The sequence below is a fragment of the Neophocaena asiaeorientalis genome, unplaced genomic scaffold (assembly GCF_003031525.2).
Source record: "Neophocaena asiaeorientalis asiaeorientalis breed wild unplaced genomic scaffold, Neophocaena_asiaeorientalis_V1.1 scaffold220, whole genome shotgun sequence".
In the NCBI taxonomy this organism is placed as follows: Eukaryota; Metazoa; Chordata; class Mammalia; order Artiodactyla; family Phocoenidae; genus Neophocaena; species Neophocaena asiaeorientalis.
In genome coordinates, this window is record NW_020174042.1 from 4,529,555 (window position 1) to 4,551,005 (window position 21,451).

At 38.2% G+C, this 21,451-nt stretch overlaps 1 protein-coding gene across 3 annotated transcripts in view; it reads left to right on the plus strand.

Moving 5' to 3' along the window:
* Positions 1–21,451, plus strand: part of NTRK2 (neurotrophic receptor tyrosine kinase 2) — a 367,950-nt gene that overhangs the window by 40,139 nt on the left and 306,360 nt on the right. For all 3 annotated transcript variants that reach the window (XM_024753834.1, XM_024753833.1, XM_024753832.1), the window contains 3 exons: positions 14,696–14,832; positions 15,348–15,480; positions 17,929–18,234. In XM_024753834.1, the coding sequence (XP_024609602.1) occupies positions 14,696–14,832; positions 15,348–15,480; positions 17,929–18,234 (576 nt within the window). The remainder of the gene's footprint in view (positions 1–14,695; positions 14,833–15,347; positions 15,481–17,928; positions 18,235–21,451) is intronic.

The window sequence follows — 21,451 nt, forward strand, 5'->3', positions numbered from 1 at the left end:
TATTTTCTTTCCCAGTGTTTTTTACTTATTTATAATTGCACATATACTATTGATACATTTTGTTGCAAAAATAATTTCCTACATTTACACATAAAGCTTATCTTTACTTGTTTGTGACCATTTCAGGTCAGAAGCCATCGATCTATCCTATCTTTTTAATCATTGTGTGTTACTCACGGTAGAATATATCTTGATTATGTTAAATCTTCCATATTGATGGGCATTTCCCATTTTACTACAAAAGTGTTTCAACCAGCCTCCTTATGCATACATACAGATGCAAAGTTTTTTCTAGAGTACATAGCGGGAAGCAGAATTTTTGGTTAATATGGTTTGCACATTAAAAAGTGGTTGTACCAATTTATAGCCACCCCAGCAAAGTATACCTTGATATTAGCAAACTTCTTATTTTTTGTATCTCTAAAACATGGCATGTCATTGCTTTTTAGTTTGCACTTTCCTGGTTGCTATTGAGTATCGTCTATGTTTATTAGACATCATGATTATTCTTCCTTGAATGGCCTATTTATACCTTTTGTCTATTTTTCTACCAGGTTATTCCTTTTCCTTCCTTTTCTTCCACTGACAGTGTTCTTTGTTTTATTTTTTCTTAATTGTTTGAAAGTTATAAATTATGTTTCTCTGTTTGTAAATATACAGTGCCAAAATTTTTTTTTTTTAAGAAGATGGGGTTAGGAGTTTATTAATTTTATTTTTAATTTTGCTGTGTTGGGTCTTCGTTTCTGTGCGAGGGCTATCTCTAGTTGTGGCAAGCGGGGGCCACTCTTCATCGCAGTGCACGGGCCTCTCACTGTCGCGGCCTCTTGTTGCGGAGCACAGGCTCCAGACGCACAGGCTCAGTAGTTGTGGCTCACGGGCCTAGTTGCTCCACGGCATGTGGGATCCTCCCAGACCAGGGCTCGAACCCGTGTCCCCTGCATTAGCAGGCAGATTCTCAACCACTGTGCCACCAGGGAAGCCCAGTGCCAAAATATTTACCACACATATTTAAACATATTTTCTGTAAGTATCTAGAAAGAACCCCCAACAAGATGAGAAAAGATATTTTTACTTCCCTTTACTTTCTCCTCCCTTCTCTGATTGTTATCATCTGAGATTTTATTTACTTTTTAAAATTAATTAATTAAATTTATTTAATACACATAGAGCTAATTCAAGTAATGAGATTTTATTTTTAGACTGTTACTTGATGTTTTTGAGGATTTACTCTTTCTTTGTATATCATTGATTTTTGTATTCCACTGCTTCCTCTTGGAGTGGTTTTTCTTTTGGCTGGAGTATATCTTCTGATATTTCTTTCAGAGAAATTAAAAAAATAAAATTCACGTTCTTGCCCAGTGCAAAATCAGCCTGTATTTTTTCTTCTCATTGGAATTGGCTGAGTGTAAAATTCTAGACTCCAGATAACTTCCTCTTAGAATTTTGCAGATATTATACCACGTTCTCCGTGTGTTCATTGTTGCTGATGAGAAGCCCGAGGCCAGTCTGATGCTTATTTCTTGATAGGTAACCTATGCTTTTCTTTTTCTCTAGAAGCTTTTAGGATTTTCTTCTTATCCATGTTATTCTTAAATTTTACTACACTGTAACTAGACATGTGTGCATGCTTAAAATTTTATTTTGTTTGACATGCAGTGAACCTTTTCAATATGAGTGTTCGCATCTTCAGTTCTGGAAGAATTTTCTAATTTATTTAGATGGTTATTTGCACTTCAGGCTCCTCTCTCCATACCTCTCACCCTTCCTGTAATACTTTCCATCTGCTTGTCCTTTTGTGCTGCATAATGGGAGAATTGTTTACTCACTACTTTGCCTTTCAGCTATTTCTCCAGCTACTGAATTTTCCCTTCTGCCAATTGATTTTTAATTTCTGAAATCTCTAGTGACTTTTTTTTTTTTTTTTACGGTATGCGGGCCTCTCACTGTTGTGGCCTCTCCCGTTGCGGAGCACAGGCTCCGGACGCGCAGGCTCAGCGGCCATGGCTCACGGGCCCAGCCGCTCCGCGGCATGTGGGATCTTCCCGGACCGGGGCACGAACCCGCGTCCCCTGCATCGGCAGGCGGACTCTCAACCACTGCACCACCAGGGAAGCCCGACTTTTTTTTTTTAGTGACTGAAATATGCTTTTCCATACTGGGGTTCACCATATCTCTAGGGTACCTAGCATGACTGACTTTCTCCTGTAAACTTCCCACCCTCATTGCTTCTACTTGGGGGCAGCTGCAGCAGTTGTTGGATGCTGTGCCTGAGGTGGGAGGGCAAAGGTAGGATGTGGAAAGTTTATTCCTCTGTGCTTCTACTTGTTTTCTTAACCAGTGACCCGGTGGCTTAGTGGAGGGGAGGCCCCACTCTGCCCTGCCGTCCACCCCTGGTCTCAGGTCAGCCCAGCAGCTTCCCTGTTTGGTGTGGCACATACTCAGGTGTCTGTTGGGAACTGTGCTGTTTTTCTTTCACTTAATTTCCCCACTTTCTCTTGTTCAGGAGTTTCTCATTGTTCTTATCCACCAACAGTTATACCTTCTGATTTTCCAACATGGTTCTGGATTTTTTTAAAAAATGAACATAATTTCTAGAGGTTTGAGATGAGAGGGGGAGCCTTCAGTTTGGGTCTTAGTCATGTATTAATTTTCCTCTTGATGGTTTCCCAACTTTGGTTCTTTAAGAGAAGTTAGGCAGATTGAGCAGTAAATTATGCTACATTGTTGAATTTAAATTCTGTCTCTGAAATTCCATGTTGGAGAAGTTGGATAATATCCCCAAGTCTTCAAGTTAGATGTCTTGTTTAAAACATGGATTCATGGTCAGTTGGCTTTTCTTTTAGGTCTCACCCTCAGCAAACTTTTAAAATATACCTGTTGTGTTTAAGTCACAGATTCACGGAGTTCATCGTACTTCCACTTTTTTTTTTTTTCTTTATGAAGCTTGTTAGCTAACTCAAAAAGTAACTCATAAGAATATGGTCTTGTGTATTTCACCACTGTAAATCCAACAATTTGCCAGTAACTACGGCCATTGCATTTGGTTTGCAACTGGTAATATTTTAATTTCCATAAAAAAGAGCTATTGGGATTTCATTCATTTATGAGGTGGGCTTTCTTTAAAAAATTCCTCTTTTAGTATTTCATCATGTAAGCATTATATGATGAACAAATTCTCTACATTTTATAAGCAAAAATGTCTCCTCCATGGTGCCTGATGTATCCCCTGAACATAACAGTCATTTGATTAATGTTTGCTGAATTGATCAATTAATAAATGCATGATCCACATTATATTAATGATCAGATTGAAACAGATTTTTGATGTGACGGTGCAGATATTTCAGTTAAGTAAAAATAACTGAAACATTTATATTATTCTAGTCAAATTATTCCGTATTTTAGCACTTCGTAGTTCCCTTTGAAATGTCTGTCATCATTGCATTTTGAAAGAATCTCCTTTCTTCTTTTTCCTCTGCCGTTAGCGATTGAGCAAGCATGGTAGGCGGGGCTGGGAAGTTTAACTGCGCCATTCCCGATCCCATTAACAGCACAGTCAAAATGTCTCACAATATTTTTCTAACAGCCCCTCCTGCTGTGAATTACTGTAAATTTATTCATGCTGTGAAACATGTTGTGGTCTGTTTCTCCACCAGGTCCTTTTTAACCTTAGAAAAGCTTTGTTAATTACCAGGCAACAAAACATATTCATGTAAAATTTCCACATTAATCAGAAAAAAAGGGGTGCTATGAGCAGTGGTTCTGAAGACAGAAACTGAATTACACAAGTGTTAGTGAAGAATAGTTATTTTTCCAGATTGTGCTGATTTATCACTCCAGATAAAAGTGTTCCTGCTACTTCTTTTAGTGTTTTTCAATGACATTATTTATAACATTGTATATTCTAAATTCTTGTACTCAATTCCTGTACATTTGGTTGATCTTCAGTAGTTAGGTTTGCAGTACAAAGCTTTCAATCTTTTCCCCTGGCTGGATGTCATTATTAAAGAACAGTGTACTTTATACTTTAATTTCTTTGTACTATAATTATGATTTAAATCTCTGGAAGAGAGTTTCTTCAGGAAGTGTTAATAGTGGATGATATGCTCTGTTCTAAGCAGACAACAAATATATTTAAAAGGCGGTATTCTTTTGGGTCAAATCAAAACAATCCCTCAACCCATTACTGGTAACTAGCTACCGTAGAACATGCTAGCCCCACAGTGAAGATAAGATGGTAATTCAGTTGAGGGTTGAGTGTAGTTACTATATAAAACACTCTTAATGGTCCCATGGATTGAAATCAGCTTTGCCTTTGGTTTCTTTATTTATAATGACAATTTCAGTTTTCCATTTTTCCAACCTTCAAACTTTTAGTGTAGAGCCTCCTTACAACACATTGACAAAATATTATTTATGTTGGGAAAGGTCGGTTCACAGGTGCCCAGGAGGAGAGGCCTGTTTCCTTGAGGTAAACTGATTTTAATGATTTATTTTTAAGATTTACTTTTGGTTTCCACTATAATTTGTAGTAATGCATGTCTGTTTAGCATATTTGTACATACTCCTTCTTTTGTTTTAAACTAGGAAAATAGGATAGTAATTCTATTTTGTTAGCATTCACAGAAGATTAAAATGAAATGCTGTATTAATACTCCATGTATAAATTAGATTGGTAAAAAACATTGTTTTCCTAGCATCTTAGCTGGATTGATTTTTTTTTTTTTCTGAAAAGCAAATACAAAGTCTGGTTTACTGCTTTGCTTCCTTTTATTAGAGATCAGGTTTTACCCACTAAAACACAGCAAGCCACACAGTGGACCAGTGCTTTTCTTTGTCTTTTTAGAAAGGCAAATAAAGCAGGTTTTCTAACCTGTCAGCTGCTATTCAGATTTTTGTGTTTAGAAGTTTTGTGGTTGCTGTCACTGTCATGACACGGCTCACACAAGCCTAGAAGCACAGTTTCCCATTTGAGCTGGGAAAGTCACTTTGCTAATTTTCTGTCATTTTTGCAACCAGATGTAAAGCAGCCACTTCTAAATAGGTCAGGCTCATTCTGGCTTCATTCCTGGTTGTGAAATATGTATGTTTAGGGGACACAAAAATGGGAAGATATTTCCTCCCAAGAAGAGAGAAAGTGAGTGGAGAGAAGACAGAGAGCTGACAAAAATCATAATTTACTTGAATATTTTTATACCCATGGAGTGATGATCCAATAAGAAATGAGCAGAGCTTAGGCTTACTAAAATGAGGTGAAAAAGAACACAACTCAGGGGACTTCCCTGGTGGCGCAGTGGTTGAGAGTCTGCCTGCCGATGCAGGGGACACGGGTTCGTGCCCCGGTCCGAGAGGATCCTACATGCCGCGGAGCGGCTGGGCCCGTGAGCCGTGGCCACTGAGCCTGTGCGTCCGGAGCCTGTGCTCCGCAATGGGAGAGGCCACAACAGTGAGAGGCCCGCGTACTGCAAAAAAAAAAAAAAAGAAAACAACTCAGGCCTACAGGTGGATATTGAAAAATAAAACCCAAACGTGACCCATCTCATTTATTGCAAAGCCAAGTTAATACTTCAGAAAGTTTAGAGGTTAGTTTTCCTCAATTATTAGGAAGTGAGAACGTGCATACTTTGAATTAGTGATCGAAGGGCCTAGTCGATATGGTCAACTTTCAAGAAGTGTGTACCACTGGATGGAGCAGTGTCAGTGGCTGTTGACCTGAGTATGGTTGGAAAGGACATACCAGCCAGTAGACCTCAGCAGAAAATCATCAATCATTCAGTGAAAAGGCTGACTTTCTTTAGACCAGGGCTTCCCAAACTTTAATGTGCGTATGAACCACCAGCAGATCTTGTGGAAAATATTGCTTCTTTGCCAGCAGGTCTGGGTTGGGGCCTGAGAGTCCACATTCTAACAAACCCCTTGTTCCATAGATCACACTTTGAGTAGCAAGGGTTTAGACAATGGGTGTTGGACTATTCGTTGGGTTTTTGCTTGTACAACTATTATTCTTACACCTGACAGGAGCCTGAGCAATCATCTAGTCCACCAAATTTTCCCCACTCTATGTTCTGTGCAACTCTAATTCCTTGAGATGCTCTGTGTAGGAAAAAGAAAAACCCAAGGTTAAAGAAAAGAATATAGAAAATTCTGTAACTCTGGATGTTCACTGTGCACATTTCTATGTTAAAAGCTCTAAGAATTCCTGCTCGAAAAGAACCATTTAACTTCCATTGATCTTATGGTCCTCAAGGTTGTTTGAGTACATACCATTTCTTTGTGATATCATGTTATGGCTTTGCTATTTTTACTTGAAGTAATTTGACAGAATATCAGATATACACACGTATAAATTCAGATGTAAAATATATTTAAAACTAAATATCCATATTGATATTGGTAATAACATTAATAGCTAACGTTTGTTAAGGACTTAATATGCACTAGACCTCATCTGAAATATTTTCCATATTATCTTATTAGGCATCCTAAAAGCTCTAGAAAGTAGATGTCATTAGTATCCTTACTTCCAGTTGGAGAAATGAAAGCTTACCAAGCATCGTGAGTAAACATCTAATGAGTAGGGGTTGGCTTTAACCCACATCTGTCTGTCTAGGGCCTTAACCAATACACTGATCAGCTGCATCCTTTACTGGGCTCTTCCATGCCTCAGAGGTGTCTGTCTGTCGGGCAGCTGGTCTTCTCTGATCTCCAGCGAGGTTTCCCAGTGTGTAAAGGAGGACAGCCCTGATACTTAAGTCAGGATCCCATTACCATAGTGCTAGAAGCTCTTGGAGACATTACTGAGCTTTGCTCTGTACTTGTGCTGATTTCAAATCTTATTAAGCCAGGAAGTAGTGCCTGGCACATGGTTTATCCTGCCTCGGCTATTCATGATTCCCAATTCATTTTTATCGTGCTAATTAAACCTCAAGTGGTATTTCAAGTACAGATTGTTTTTTCCATTATTGAATCTTTGGCCAGCCTATTAATGCTGTAGAATTCACGTGAGTCAGATGCTTGCTCATTTGTGGAAGACTTTACATTTAAAAGATCTAGACTTGGCCAATTTTGCACAGATTCCTTTGGAAACTGCTATGACAGGGTGATACAATTTCTCTATAAATAAAGGAGACTCACTCTTCTCTCACAGATAGACACGTAATTATTTTTTTAATGAACCAAATTCCTAGATTATGGATATGTATTGGTATTTATAGTCTGTGCTAAAATGGATATTACAGTCTGGGAAAGGTAGTATATTGTAATGGTGAACATCTTGATCTTTGAGTTCAGTTCCTAGGTAGTTGGGCAACTTCGGAAGATGTATTGGACTTTTCCAAAACTCACATTCTTTATTAATTAAATGAAGATAAATACTTAACTTCAAGCTTGGTTGTAAGGATTAAATTAAATAAAACAAAAATGTAAAGTACTAGACAGGAGTTTCTGGTTCAGTGAATGCCCCATAAATGTTATTGCTAGTACTATAATTAAGCAGACATTTTTAGAGATATTAATCATGTAAATTTAGGCTTGAAGGAAAAAATAAACTACATTAGATTTTACAGGGGAGATTAAGATTATAGCATAGCATTCTCTGCTGAGACTCTCTTTATTTTAACTTCTTTTCTGCTTAGAATTTCCACACTTTTAGATACATTTATAAAAGGTGGAAGTTTACACCATGGGTTTATATTCGAGGTGCCAGGAAGGGTGTCACCAAGATCCATTGGTGGAGTCTGCTGGTGGGGGAGCTCATACCTCAAGAGCAAGCACCATGGCAAGCCCTGGCTCCGTGGTTTCTCCAGATGCAGCCAGATAAATCTATAAATACAAGAGAATGGGAGAGGAGTCAACAAAGCTTTGTGTTTCTGCAGTTGCATTTGGAAAGTAGATGGATGAGTAGTGACTGACTTAAAGGCTGAGAATGCTGGTTACCAAGTTGGCAATGGGGAAAGCCAAGAGGAAAGCTTGGTGTATATTGCAGAACTACTGCAAGGCTCAGGAAGTAAGAGAACAGGTAACACCAAACACAGGAGAGTGGTTGAAAGATTTTTGTTCCATACATCTCAGGTGTAAAAACTGGAAGTTTGTTCTCTAAAGAGGATAAAACAAAGGCCCAGAGGAGTTCCAGGTAGAGCTGAGGCTGTGAGAGCCATAGAGAGGATGATGGATTTACATACAACTGAGTTTTGACACAGGTATCCTCCAGTTTTTGGAAGTTTTCTTTACACCACTTCGCTTTTCTGAAAGCAATCGGAAGAGGATTTTTGCTTCTCCTAAAAAAGGTGAAAAGCAAAGATAGCGTTCAGCTTTTGTTTTACATGGAGCTCTTTAGAGGCAGCGCACATCCCAAGCAGTGAGGGGGCACCACTAAGCTCCTTCCTGGGAGCTACACTCAGCATCTCATCATCACGCCGCCATAGCTTTGACTGTGTCTGTGAGAATCTGTGCTTTATTTTGATTTATTCTGTGCATCTGTTAGAAGGAGGTGTCCTAAGGTAGTTACTTCTTTACTTTATGTCATTTCGTCAAAAAGTTTCATAGGAGTATTCTGCGTTCTGATAGCCAGGAAAACCTGTGTTTCCAGCCTCTTCCTCTTCCAAACAGTACACTGGAAGAGAATTATCTGAATAATTTGATCAGTCCCATCCCCAAAAGGATTTAATGATACTGACACCAGGTGGTACCCATTACAGAGGCCAGTAATACTGCTCTAGTGATGCTGACAGTTAATAAATGTGCAATGCTTCTATTACCCCATTCTTAAAGATGAAAGAACAGGGACTTCCCTGGTGGCGGAGTGGTTAACACTTTGCGCTCCCAATGCAGGGAGCCTGGGTTCGATCCCTGGTCAGGAAACTCGATCCCACAGGCATGCCGCAACTAAGAGTTCTCATGCCACAACTAAGGATCCAGCGACCCCCAAATAAGGAGCCCACCTGCTGCAACTAAGACCCAGAGCAACCACATAAATAAATAAATAAAATAAAATCTACATTAAAAAAAAATTAAAGAACAGCCAAGGATCACCAACTGTTTGAGAAAAGCTTATAATATGAAAGAAAAACACAAAACAGAGAGAAAGAAAAAAAATTGCAGAAACAAAGTTGATATAGACAGAAGAAAAATTCACAAGAAATTATAATTAATAGTTCATAGATATTAGAGATCAGCAGAGATATTGCATCCATGAAACAAACACATGGTGTTAAAAAAATAGAAGACCATTCAGGAACAACAACAAAAAGCCTTGGAAAAACTAAAAGTATGACAGAAATAGAGCAAATAGACAAAAAGATGGAAAATAGGAGAGAAAAGATTGAAAAAGATAGGCCACCCAGAAGGTCCAGCCTCCAAATAATAGGAGAGCTAAGTGGTGAGAGAAAGGATTACAGCATAGTTGAATTGGCATCATTTTTTTTCCCTTTCGTAGTGGTACATATCACAGTGTTGTGTCCTATAATTAAAGCTGTCTTAAATTTGATAAAATGTGATAACTATTACACACAATGGTTCAGCTGTCTGTAGAGTTTATGTATTTATAGTAAACTTTATTGTACATTTAGACAACAAAACTTCATAGCAGGCTTTCCTGGTGGCGCAGTGGTTGAGAGTCCGCCTGCCGATGCAGGGGACACAGGTTCGTGCCCCGGTCTGGGAAGACCGCACATGCTGCGGAGCGGCTGGGCCCGTGAGCCATGGACACTGAGCCTGCGTGTCCGGAGCCTGTGCTCCGCAACGGGAGAGGCCACAACAGTGAGAGGCCCGCATACCGCAAAAAAACCAAAAAAACAAAAAAACAAAAAACTTCTTAGCAGATGGAGATATTAAGACAGAATAGTGTGAGTGTGGTATGGGCAAGTGGGGAGAGCTGGCTTTCTGTGTGAACATGAGCCTAGTTCTCATCTTCCAGGGTAAGAGGTCAGTAGATAATGTTAAAACAGAAAAAACAAGAAGTAGCAATATAAACATGATATTTAGTGATATAGAGATCAATACCCAAAGAAGTTAAAAGAGGTGAAATGAGTGCTTCTGGGAATAGGAAATAGTGCCACATGGGTACTATTTCTCACATAGTAGTTTGAATATTTTTGTTTCTTTTTTCCCCCTGGGTTTGTAGTTGTTTTTATATTTTTTCAGTTTTATTGATATATAACTGACATACAGTACTGTATAAGTTTAAAGTGTATAGCATAATGATTTGACTTACATACATCATGAAATTATCACAATAGGTTTAGTGAATATCCATCATCTCATATTGATACAAAATTAAAGAAACGGAAAAAAGTTTTCCCTGTGTTGTACATTATATCTCTAATATTTACTTGTAACTGGAAGTCTGAACCTTTTGACTACCTTCATCTAACTTCCTCTCCTTCCAGCCCCCGCCCAACCTCTGGTAGCAACAAATCTGATCTCTTTTTCTATGAGTTTGCTTGTTTGTTTGTTTGTTTTTGAAGTATAACTGACCTACAACACTCAGTTTCAGGTACACAACATAGTGATTCAGTATTCTGTACATTTCAAAATGATCACCATGCTAAGCCTAGTTATGGTATGTCACCATACAAAGATATTACATAGTTATTGACTATATTCCTCACTGTACATTTCATACCTGTGTGTATTTTGCAACTGGAAGTTTGTATCTCTTAATCTGCCTCACTCATTTCTTTCCTCCCTCCACCCCTCTCCCCTCTGGCAACTACCTGATTGATCTCTGTACCTGTAACTCTGTTTCTGTTTTGTTACGTTTGTTAATTTGTTTTGGTTTTTAGATTCCACCTATAAGTGAAATATGGTATTTGTCTTTCTCTGTCTGCTTATTTCATTTAGTGTAATACTCTCTAGGTCCATCCATGTTGTTGCAAATGGCAAGATTTCATTCTTTTTTATGGCTAATATTCCACTGAATATATACACCACATCTTCTTTATCCATTCATCCACTGATGGGAACTTAGGTTGCTTCCATATCTTGGCTATTGTAAATAAGGCTGAAATGAACATGGGAGTGCAGGTATTTTTTCTGATTAGTGTTTTTGTTTTCTTTGGATAAATACCCAGGAGTGGAGTTGCTGGATAATATGTAGTTCTATTTTTAATTTTTTTGAGGAATCTCCATACTGTTTTCCATAATGACTGCACCAATTTACATTCCCACCACCAGTGCATGAGGGTTCCCTTTTCTCCACATCCTTGCCAGCACTTGTCATTTGTTGTCTTTTTGATAATAGCCATTTTGAAAGGTGTGAGGTGATATCTCAGGGTGTTTTGGTTTGCACCCTGATGATTAGTGATGTTGAGCCACTTTTCATGTGCCTGCTGGCTCTCTGTATGTCTTCTTTGGAAAAATGTTTATTTAGATCCTCTGCCCATTTTTTAATTGATTTTTTTTAATGTGGAGTTGAATGAGTTCTTTGTATACTTTGCATATTAACTCCTTATCAGATATATAGTTTGCAAATATTTATCCTGTTCAGTAGGCAGCCTTTTCATTTTGTTGATAGTTTCCTTTGCTGTGCAAAAGTTTTTTAAGTTGGTTGCAGTTACATTTGTTTATTTTTGCTTTTTCCCCACTTTTCTGAGGAGACGTATCCAAAAAACCATTACTAAGACCAATGTCAAAGAGTATACTGCCTTTGCTTCCTTCTGGAATTTTTATGGTTTCAGGTCCTACATTTAAATATTTAATCCATTTTGAACTTATTTTTGTTCGTGGTATGAGAAAGTAGTCCAGCTTTGATTCTTTTGCATGTAGCTGTCCAGTTCTCTGAATACCATTTTTTGAAGTGGCTGTCTTTACTGCATTATATATTCTTGCCTCCTTTGTAGTAGATTAACTGCTCATATAAGTGTGGCTTCATTCCTGGGCTCTCTGTTCAGTTCCATTGATCTATGTTTCTGTTTTGGTGCCAGTACCATACTCTTTTGATTACTGTAACTTTGTAGTATAGTTTGAAATCAGGGGGCATGATACCTCCAGCTTTGTTCTTCTTTCTCAAGATTATTTTGGCTATTTGGGGTCCTTTGTATTTCCATACAGATTTTAGAATTATATGTTCTAGTTCTGTGAAAAAAACATTTGTAATTTGATAGGGATTGCACTGAATCTGTAGATTACCTTGGGTAATTACCTTGGTCATTTTAGCAATATTAATTCTTCAAATTCATGAGCACAGTATATCTTTCCATCTGTTGCTGGTGCCTTCAATTTCTTTCACCAGTGTCTTATGGTTTTCCAAGTACAGGTGTTTTACCTCCTTAGTTAGATTTATTTTTAGGTATTTTATTATTTTGATGCAATTGTAAATGGAATTTTTTCTTAATTTCTTTTCTGATAGTTCATTGTTAATGTATAGAAATGCAACAGATTTCTGTATATTAATTTTGTATCCTGCAACTTTATCAGATTCATTGATGAGCTCTAGTAGTTTTTTGGTGGTATCTTTAGGATTTTCTACATATAGTATCATGCATCTTCAAACAGTGACAGTTCTACTTCTTCTTTTTCAATTTGGATATATTTTATTTATTTTCCTTGACTGATTGCTGTGGCTAGGACTTCCAATACTATGTTGAATAAAAGTGGCGAGAGTGGGCATCATTCTCTTGTTCCTGAACTTAGAGGTAGTTTGAGTGTTTTATATAACAAGTTTTGTAGAATTATAGACTTTTTAAACTATGCGACTATGTGTTTTGATTTAAAAAATGCATATTTTGAAAAAGTCACCTAGATCATACCACTGGCTTCAAGGAGATTTAAAAAAAAATAAACCCATTTCTTATATCTTGCCATGGCATGCTTCTTACATTGGGAAGCTTAATTGTCATGGAGGTTGTCATCAGATATTAGAGCTAGAAAACTTTAGAGCTAGATCTTCTAATTGAACAGTGTAATTTTACAGAGAAGAAAACACATTGAGAGAGGAGAAATGACTCACCCAAAGTCACACAGTACATTCCAGATTTAGGGTCTAGGGTTCCTGACTCCTGACCCAGTGTTCATTCCGGTTAACTGCAGTGCCTCTTGATCATTTGTATACACTTCATTGCCCTGTTCAACTCAGAGTATTAGGGGGCTGTTTGAAACCCCGTGAAATATATAACATTGCTCTCTATTGGATGCTGGCAGGAAGGAAGGGCTCTGAAGAAGTCACACCAGCCACTGAAAGCCAGATCTTATTGGGAAGTCCTCTATCAATGGTGGGAATACCATGAGACATATACTGTATAAGTCTTGCTATAGTGTAGTTTCAGTAATAAATAATAATGGCTTTGTCAGTAAGGACTGCATTGTAGGAGAAGGATTTGTGCATAGTATGGTGAAGATGACGGGTCAGATACCACTAGGTGGGCAGATTAATTGCAGTTTAATGGCCGTTGAAGATCAGTTGCCTTTTCTGACCTCTGGGTTCCTCCTGAGGGTCATAGTTCCATGGAACACAGCTGTTGGGGTGAATATAGTCCTAAGCAGAGTTTCTGATACCAAGGGAGGGGCTTGCTTGACTGGAAGGACGTGATGTATTCTGAGACCCACCTTCATGTTAAAAATACTATGATTAAAAGCAGTATAGGGCTTCCCTGGTGGTGCAGTGGTTGGGAGTCCGCCTGCTGATGCAGGGGACACGGGTTTGTGCCCCGATCCAGGAGGATCCCATGTGCCGCGGAGTGGCTGGGCCCGTGAGCCTGTGCGTCCGGAGCCTGTGCTCCGCAACGGGAGAGGCCGCAGCAGTGAGAGGCCCGCGTACCGCAAAAACAAACAAACAAAAAAACCAGTATAAACCTCCAAATGGTGTAATAGTTTAATGAAGTGATAGCATTAATAAAGAAGAGCCAGCTTTTAAAATATCAAAGTATAAAAATGATGCTGTCCTGAAATATTAAGAAATGTTTATAAGCATCAGAATTTCATCCTATAACAAATACTTTCTCAAGGTTTTTCCAAAAAAGAACTTTTCATTGGAATGACGATCCATAAAACTTTTTTCATCATATCATAGATAGGGTGACTAATTTTACCTATAATATTTAACTATGATTTATATAGCTTTGAAACATTCTAATGCTGTTATGGTTCAAGCTTCATGTCTTTGAAAAATGCTTTGAAACTGACTTCCACAGTTGGACTCTTTCAAAATGTAGGTCTGATTTTTAAACTTATATTTCAAAATCATAGTTTGTCTCTTTCAAAATCTAGTTCTGGTAGTAAGTTAGATTTATGAGTTATTTAATGCAAAAAGTGGATTTATGCAAAAATTGTAGATGCCTCCCACACTTTTGTCCTTGACTATAAAAAATGGAAGAGAGGAAACTGAGGGAAAAGTAAGATGATCTACAGATAAAATGACTATTTATGTGCAACAACTGGATTGATAACAGTAAAACAGAACAAGAGCTAGAAGACATAGCTCTATAAACTAGTGGGGTTTTTAAAAATAAAAGGTTACTCTGCAATGATAGTTTTAAGAAATGTGCAAAATTTATTTTCAGATCTCATCACATATCTTTTAGTTCACATCAAATCTGTAAAGCTCATCAATCTGGCACCTTTTCAGATCAACATAAATCAGTCTCAGAAAAGTAAATAATTATTGAGTTTAAAGCAGAAAGAGTTTTCGGCTTGTTGCTGTTACTTTGATAATGCATCTAACTATCTGTATATGTCTTCCTTTACTTTTCTTGCTGCACAGGTTTGCCATCAGCAAATTTGGCTGCACCTAACCTCACTGTGGAGGAGGGAAAGTCTATCACATTAACTTGTAGTGTTGCAGGCGATCCAGTTCCGAATTTGTACTGGGATGTTGGTAATCTGGTTTCCAAGCATATGGTAAGGCTTGTGTTTGTGTGTTCATAGAGATGAGAGTGTCTCAGAACTTGAGATTGTATTAACCTAGTGAAAATCACTTAATATTTTATAGGGCCACATAGAGAGATTTACAATGAGTTTTTGCTGTGCATTTACTTTCTATCTATTCTTATTTAACAAAGACTAATGAAAGTTGCATTTTAGTTATTTATACCCCATAGATTGGAAAGTCTGTACGTCTCTAGTAAGCTTTTTATGTCACTGTGAGCAAGGTGAGTGACTCTCCTTGTGGTCTTTTCCCTCGGAGGAAAGTAGGTAGGAATTCAAGGATTAAATCAACTTTCACACATTAAATAATTGAAATCTAGAGAAATAGAATAGCTTCTGATTAACTCCTTTGCCTAAGCCCGATTAGGCTAGAAACTTTTTTCTAATGTTATAGATGATTTTCTGCAGTTAGGGGAAGAAACCCCAAATCTTGTTACTTTGGGTTCAGTCCTAACCAAGATTATGTTTGTCTGTTAATTCATTTGTAGAATGAAACAAGCCACACACAGGGCTCCTTAAGGATAACTAACATTTCATCTGATGACAGTGGAAAGCAAATCTCTTGTGTGGCAGAAAATCTTGTAGGAGAAGATCAAGATTCTGTCAACCTCACTGTACATTGTACGTAATCAGATCGGCATGTGTTTTTAATAGCAGATGATTGTGGCTACACCTACATTTGTGGTTGGGGCACTCTGGGTGCTGCTTTAGTGCATTAAAAAAGTATATGCAGTGTTTTGTGTATCCTTAATTAAGAAATATTATCAGCCCCTTTCACTTGTCCTATTTCTTCTAATCTCTCTTGTTCACGCGTTATCTTTAAGCTTCTTTTCCGATTTTAAGCGTGTCCTCTTGTGCCTTCCCCTGCCTTGTCTTGATAGAACGTATTTTGAGCTGGTTATCCTTTTTTTGTTAATAAGTTGTAGTTTAAATTCTGATAAACCAGTTTCTAAATTTTTTTTCTCTGTAAAAACAATATGAACCTTTAAAGTTGTGATACCTAAAGTACTGAGCTGGCTGTTCACAAACACCTAATTATACTGTTGATACAAAAAAAAAAATTACCCCATTTATTTGACATCAAGCTTCTGTGGGGAATTGGAGGAGTCCTACTTAAATGACTGAAAATTATTATCACCTGCAAAAAAACTTTTATAACTGTTTTAAATTTCTCTCTACTGAAGACATACGATATTAAAGTTTCTTAAGCATATGTGCATTATTTTCCAGTATCATAAGCAATACAACATATAACTTAACATTCCAGATTGTTGCATTCAGTGTGAATGGTGTATGTATTCAGTAAAAAATACATAATCTTCACACGAGTGGAAATTCTGAGCTGCCATGGTATAAAGTAACGAGGTTTTACTCTGTTTGGATTAGGATTTGGATGAGAAAAACACGAGTGTGCATGTGTGTAAGTATGAATATGCGTTACACACATGTAGGCACAAGGTTGATACACTGGTTAACATTCACTTATAACACACATTCCGTATGTGATTGTTGGAGTGAATGAAATCACCAACCTTTCGTCACTGTCAATACTACCCCGATGCCCAGAAGGTCCTGGACTCATAATTTCTCATCATTTTGACCCACATGGAAGCTTGAAGTCAATGTCATCCCCAAACACATGCAACCAGTTTCCAACTTTATGTCCTTAAGTCAACACCTCACATAAAGCTAATTTGAGCGTGGTGACAGGAAAAAGTGAGGCCTAGGCATGGGCACCTGGGCTGGTAGGAGGAAGGTAAGTATTGTCCCTGCCCCATCGTGGTCCTTGTGTTTGTGACACAGACCTACAAGTAAGGGCACTCCAATTCAAATTTTTCTCAGTTTAGGTTAATATCTATATAGTCTCCATGGTCTTGAGAATTGGCCTTGTCTATCAAAGTTTAGATAACAAGTAGAAGGAATAAGTGATAAAGAATATTAGCAACTGAGACATCCTTTGCAGTGATCCCACTCAGAGTGTATTTGTTAGCAGGCTATGATTTCCCCCGCTTTGTGTGATGAACGTATACAACCAGGAAGCAGTGCATGAGGGGAAGGGCTACTGGATTAGGTATTAGGAGATCTGGATTCCTGTTCCAGATTTTCCTCACTCAGTAACCTTGACCAAGTCACTTAACCTTATTGTACTTGGGTTTCTTCATCTGAAAAATGATGCTATTAGGTCTCAAAGGTCTCTTCCAGTCCTTGATTTTATAATTATCAAAGTCAGATCACATAAAAATAAACAATTATGAGGGATTTTAAATAGCTTTACTCAGGATAAGTACTCTGTTTAAAGATGCTACTTGATAATGTTTGTTTCCCCTAAGAATAAAGTGTTTTATACTTCAGGTTAAAATAATCTCTAGTTTGTTTGTTCAGGTTTAGATAGGACCTCAGACATTTAAAGGATCAAAACTTTGATATCTCCAGTTCCAGCAAAAATGGGTGTACTGTAATGAAAAGTAGTGCTTTTAAAGAGAGTTTCCTATTGACCATCGGTGAAAAATATTATCAATTTATCAGACTTTATAATAGTCAATCAACATCGATAGCAGCATTCATTGCATTGACCAGTTTTACTTGTTTTAGAAAAGTTATGCAAGATCAGGGCTTCAGGCAAGATTTGCAAAGTCAGTTTTGTTGTTATTTGTATTATTTAGTGAAGTCCTGTAAAAATAGTAGTCCTCAATGTTTTGGTGATTAATCTCCCTAGTATCAAAGGCATATATATTAGAAACCAAAGTCAACTTCAAATGAACGCTTTCCACTGTCAGAAATCTCAGGAATCTGTTTGGAGTTGGTTCTCACACTGAATAGATGTGAAAATGACTACAATGCATGGGCTTTAAGCAGAGCAGGGAAAGGAGTCTCTCCGAAGCTCTCTGTAGAAGTTAAATCAACCTTGATGATGATACAAAATATTGATGGATTCCAGAGTTGTGGGTCATGTGTTTTCTTAAACCAAACAATGGTTGAATAAAAATCCCCTATTGATGACACAGAGATCTGGAGATGGGGAGAATTCTGAGCTTTCTGATGCTATTAACTCTCTCTTTTTCAATTTAGTTGCTCCAACTATCACATTTCTCGAATCTCCAACCTCAGACCACCACTGGTGCATTCCATTCACTGTGAAAGGCAACCCCAAACCAGCGCTTCAGTGGTTCTATAATGGGGCAATTTTGAATGAATCCAAATACATCTGTACTAAAATCCATGTTACCAATCACACGGAGTACCACGGCTGCCTCCAGCTGGATAATCCCACTCACATGAATAATGGGGACTACAAGTTAGTAGCCAAGAATGAGTATGGGAAGGATGAGAAACAGATTTCTGCTCACTTCATGGGCTGGCCTGGAATCGATGATGGTGAGTACCTGATGTTTTTGCATCTGGGGAGAAGATAGGGTATATCACTCAATTACTGGCAACATCATGCCAAAGCCAAGTCCAGGGGCAAGGATTCATACTCTTTCCATGGAGGTGATGGGGATGAATAACTTTGAACAATATTCTGATAAACACACATTATTTTTCTCTCGAGTGTTACATGAGATTTTGTATCCACAATGGCAAAACCCAAACAAATCTGTGAGTGGGTGAACTGTATTTGTTTGGCTCATGAACTATTTAAGATATATTTTCTAGTCCCTTATCCATTTGGGACTCAGAATCCTGCTCTCTCATCCATGGATGAGAAACTAGTGTTGTGGAATGTTTTGCTTACCTGGGCTGACTTGAGTTGTGGCATCCTTTGATGGGATCCTGAACTGTTTTTCTAGGAGTGGTAAAAGTTCCAATCTGACCAATGGTTTGGGTTGGGAAAAGGATGGCTGGCATCAGGAGTCCGGTACATGGTCAGCAGAAGAATTTCAGTGGGAGCCTCGGTAAAAGCAGGGATGATGTCATGCATTTACCTGCTCCAGTTACTCTTGCTCAGTGAAGTATTCTTACTTGCTTGACTGTGTTGCCCAAATACCTGGTACTATTGTAGAGACTGAGCCCTGTGTTCGGATACTGGGACCTGTCCATGATTAGAATTCCTCACCATAATAGTCCCGAGTTAATCAAAGCCACACAAAAACAGCCTTGCAGAGGGGAAGGGAAAACAGAAACTTGGAGGCCCATGGGGTAGGGGCTGCTTGGGCAGCATGTACTAGTGTGGCTCGCAGGGCAGCCACATGGACAAAGGTGATGGCTGCAAGCCACCTTCACCAAACGAGAATGCAATAATTCTCATTACACAATACATCTTCCTGTTATCCTGGTATTTATTTAACAGCATTTTAATTATTTATTTATTTTGATTTTAAACTCTTTATTTATTTTTTTACATCTCTATTGGAGTATAATTGCTTTACAATGGTGTGTTAGTTAGAAATAACTCAATTTCATTTGTTTTTATGGCTGAGTAATATTCCATTGTATATATGTGCCACATCTTCTTTATCCATTCATCCAATGATAGACACTTAAGTTGTTTCCATCTCGTGGCTATTGTAAACAAAGGTGCGATGAACATTTTGGTACATGACACTTTCTGAATTATGGTTTTCTCAGGGTATATGCCCAGTAGTGGGATTGCTGGGTCATATGGTAGTTCTTTTTGTAGTTTTTTAAGGCACCTCCATACTGTTCTCCATAGTGGCTGTACCAATTCACATTCCCACCAGCAGTGCAAGAAGGTTCCCTTTTCTCCACACCCTCTCCAGCATTTATTGTTTCTAGACTTTTTGATGATGGCCATTCTGACTGGTGGAAGATGATATCTCATTGTAGTTTTGATTTTCATTTCTCTAATGATTAATGATGTTGAGAATAAATTGGGAGTGTTTTCTTGATTTCACTTTAAGATTTTTCATCATTAGTATATAGGAATGCCAGATTTTCTGTGCATTAATTTTGTATCCTGCTACTTTACCAAATTCATTGATTAGCTCTAGTATTTTTCTGGTAGCATCTTTAGGATTCTCTATGTTTAAACATCCTCGTCTGGGTTTGGTATCATGGTGATGGTGGCCTCTCTTGTAATAGTCTTCATTTTAAAGTCTATTTTGTCTGATATGAGAATTGCTACTCCAGCTTTCTTTTGATTTCCGTTTGCATGGAATATCTTTTTCAATTCCCTCACTTTCAGTCTGTGTGTGTCTCTGGGTGTGAAGTGGTCTGCTGTAGACAGCATATATATGGGTCTTGTTTTTGTATCCATTCAGCCAGTCTGTGTCTTTTGGTGGGAGCAACTTAAATATGTCCTGTCAGTCCCTTCTGGCTTGCAGGGATTCTGCCGAAAGATCAGCTGTTAACCTTATGGGGATTCCCTTGTGTGTTATTTGTTGTTTTTCCCTTGCTGCTTTTAATATGTTTTCTTTGTATTTAATTTTTGACAGTTTGATTAATATGTGTCTTGACGTATTTCTCCTTGGATTTATCCTGTATGGGACTCTCTGTGCTTCCTGGAGTTGATTAACTGTTTCCTTTCCCATATTAGGGAAGTTTTCAACTATAATCTCTTCAAATATTTTCTGAGTCCCTTTCTTTTTCTCTTCTTCTTCTGGAACCCCTATAATTCGAATGTTGGTGCATTTAATGTTGTCCCAGAGGTCTCTGAGACTGTCCTCAGTTCTTTTCATTCTTTTTTCTTTATTCTGCTCTGCAGTAGTTATTTCCACTATTTTGTCTTCCAGGTCACTTATCCGTTCTTCTGCCTCAGTTATTCTGCTATTGAATCCTTCTAGAGTATTTTTAATTTCATTTATTGTGTTGTTCATCGTTGCTTGTTTCATCTTTCGTTTTTCTAGGTCCTTGTTAAATGTTTCTTGCATTTTGTCTATTCTATTTCCAAGATTTTGGATCATCTTTACTATCATTATTCTGAATTCTTTTTCAGGTAAACTGCCTATTTCCTCTTCATTTGTTAGGTTCAGTGGGTTTTTACCTTGCTCCTTCATCTGCTGTGTGTTTTTCTGTCTTCTCATTTTGCTTATCTTACTGTGTTTGGGGTCTCCTTTCCGCAGGCTGCAGGATCGTAGTTTCCGTTGTTTTTGGTGTTTGTGCCCAGTGGCTAAGGTTGGTTCAGTGGGTTGTGTAGGCTTCCTGGTGGAGGGGACTAATGTCTGTGTTCTGGTGGATGAGGCTGGATCTTGTCTTTCTGGTGTCTTTCATGTGTGGTGGTGTGTTTTGGGGTGTGTTTGGACTTATCATTTTAGGCAGCCTCTCTGCTAATGAGTGGGGTTGTGTTCCTGTTTTGCTAGTTGTTTGGCGTAGGGTTTCTAGCACTGTAGCTTGCTGGTCGTTGAGTCAAGCTGGGTGTTGGTGTAGAGATGGAGATATCTGGGAGTTTTTCGCCATTTGATATTGCATGGAGCTTGGAGGTCTGTTGTGGACCAGTGTCCTGAAGTTAGCTCTCCCAGCTCAGAGGCACAGCACTGACTCCTGGCTGGAGCACCAACAGCCTTTCATCCACACGGCTCAGAATAAAAGGTAGAAAAAGTAGAAAGAAAGAAAGAAAGAAAGGGGATAAAAACCTTCACCACCCACAGTCTCCGCCCGCGAAGGGGCTTCTAGTGTGTGGAACCCTTTCCTCCTT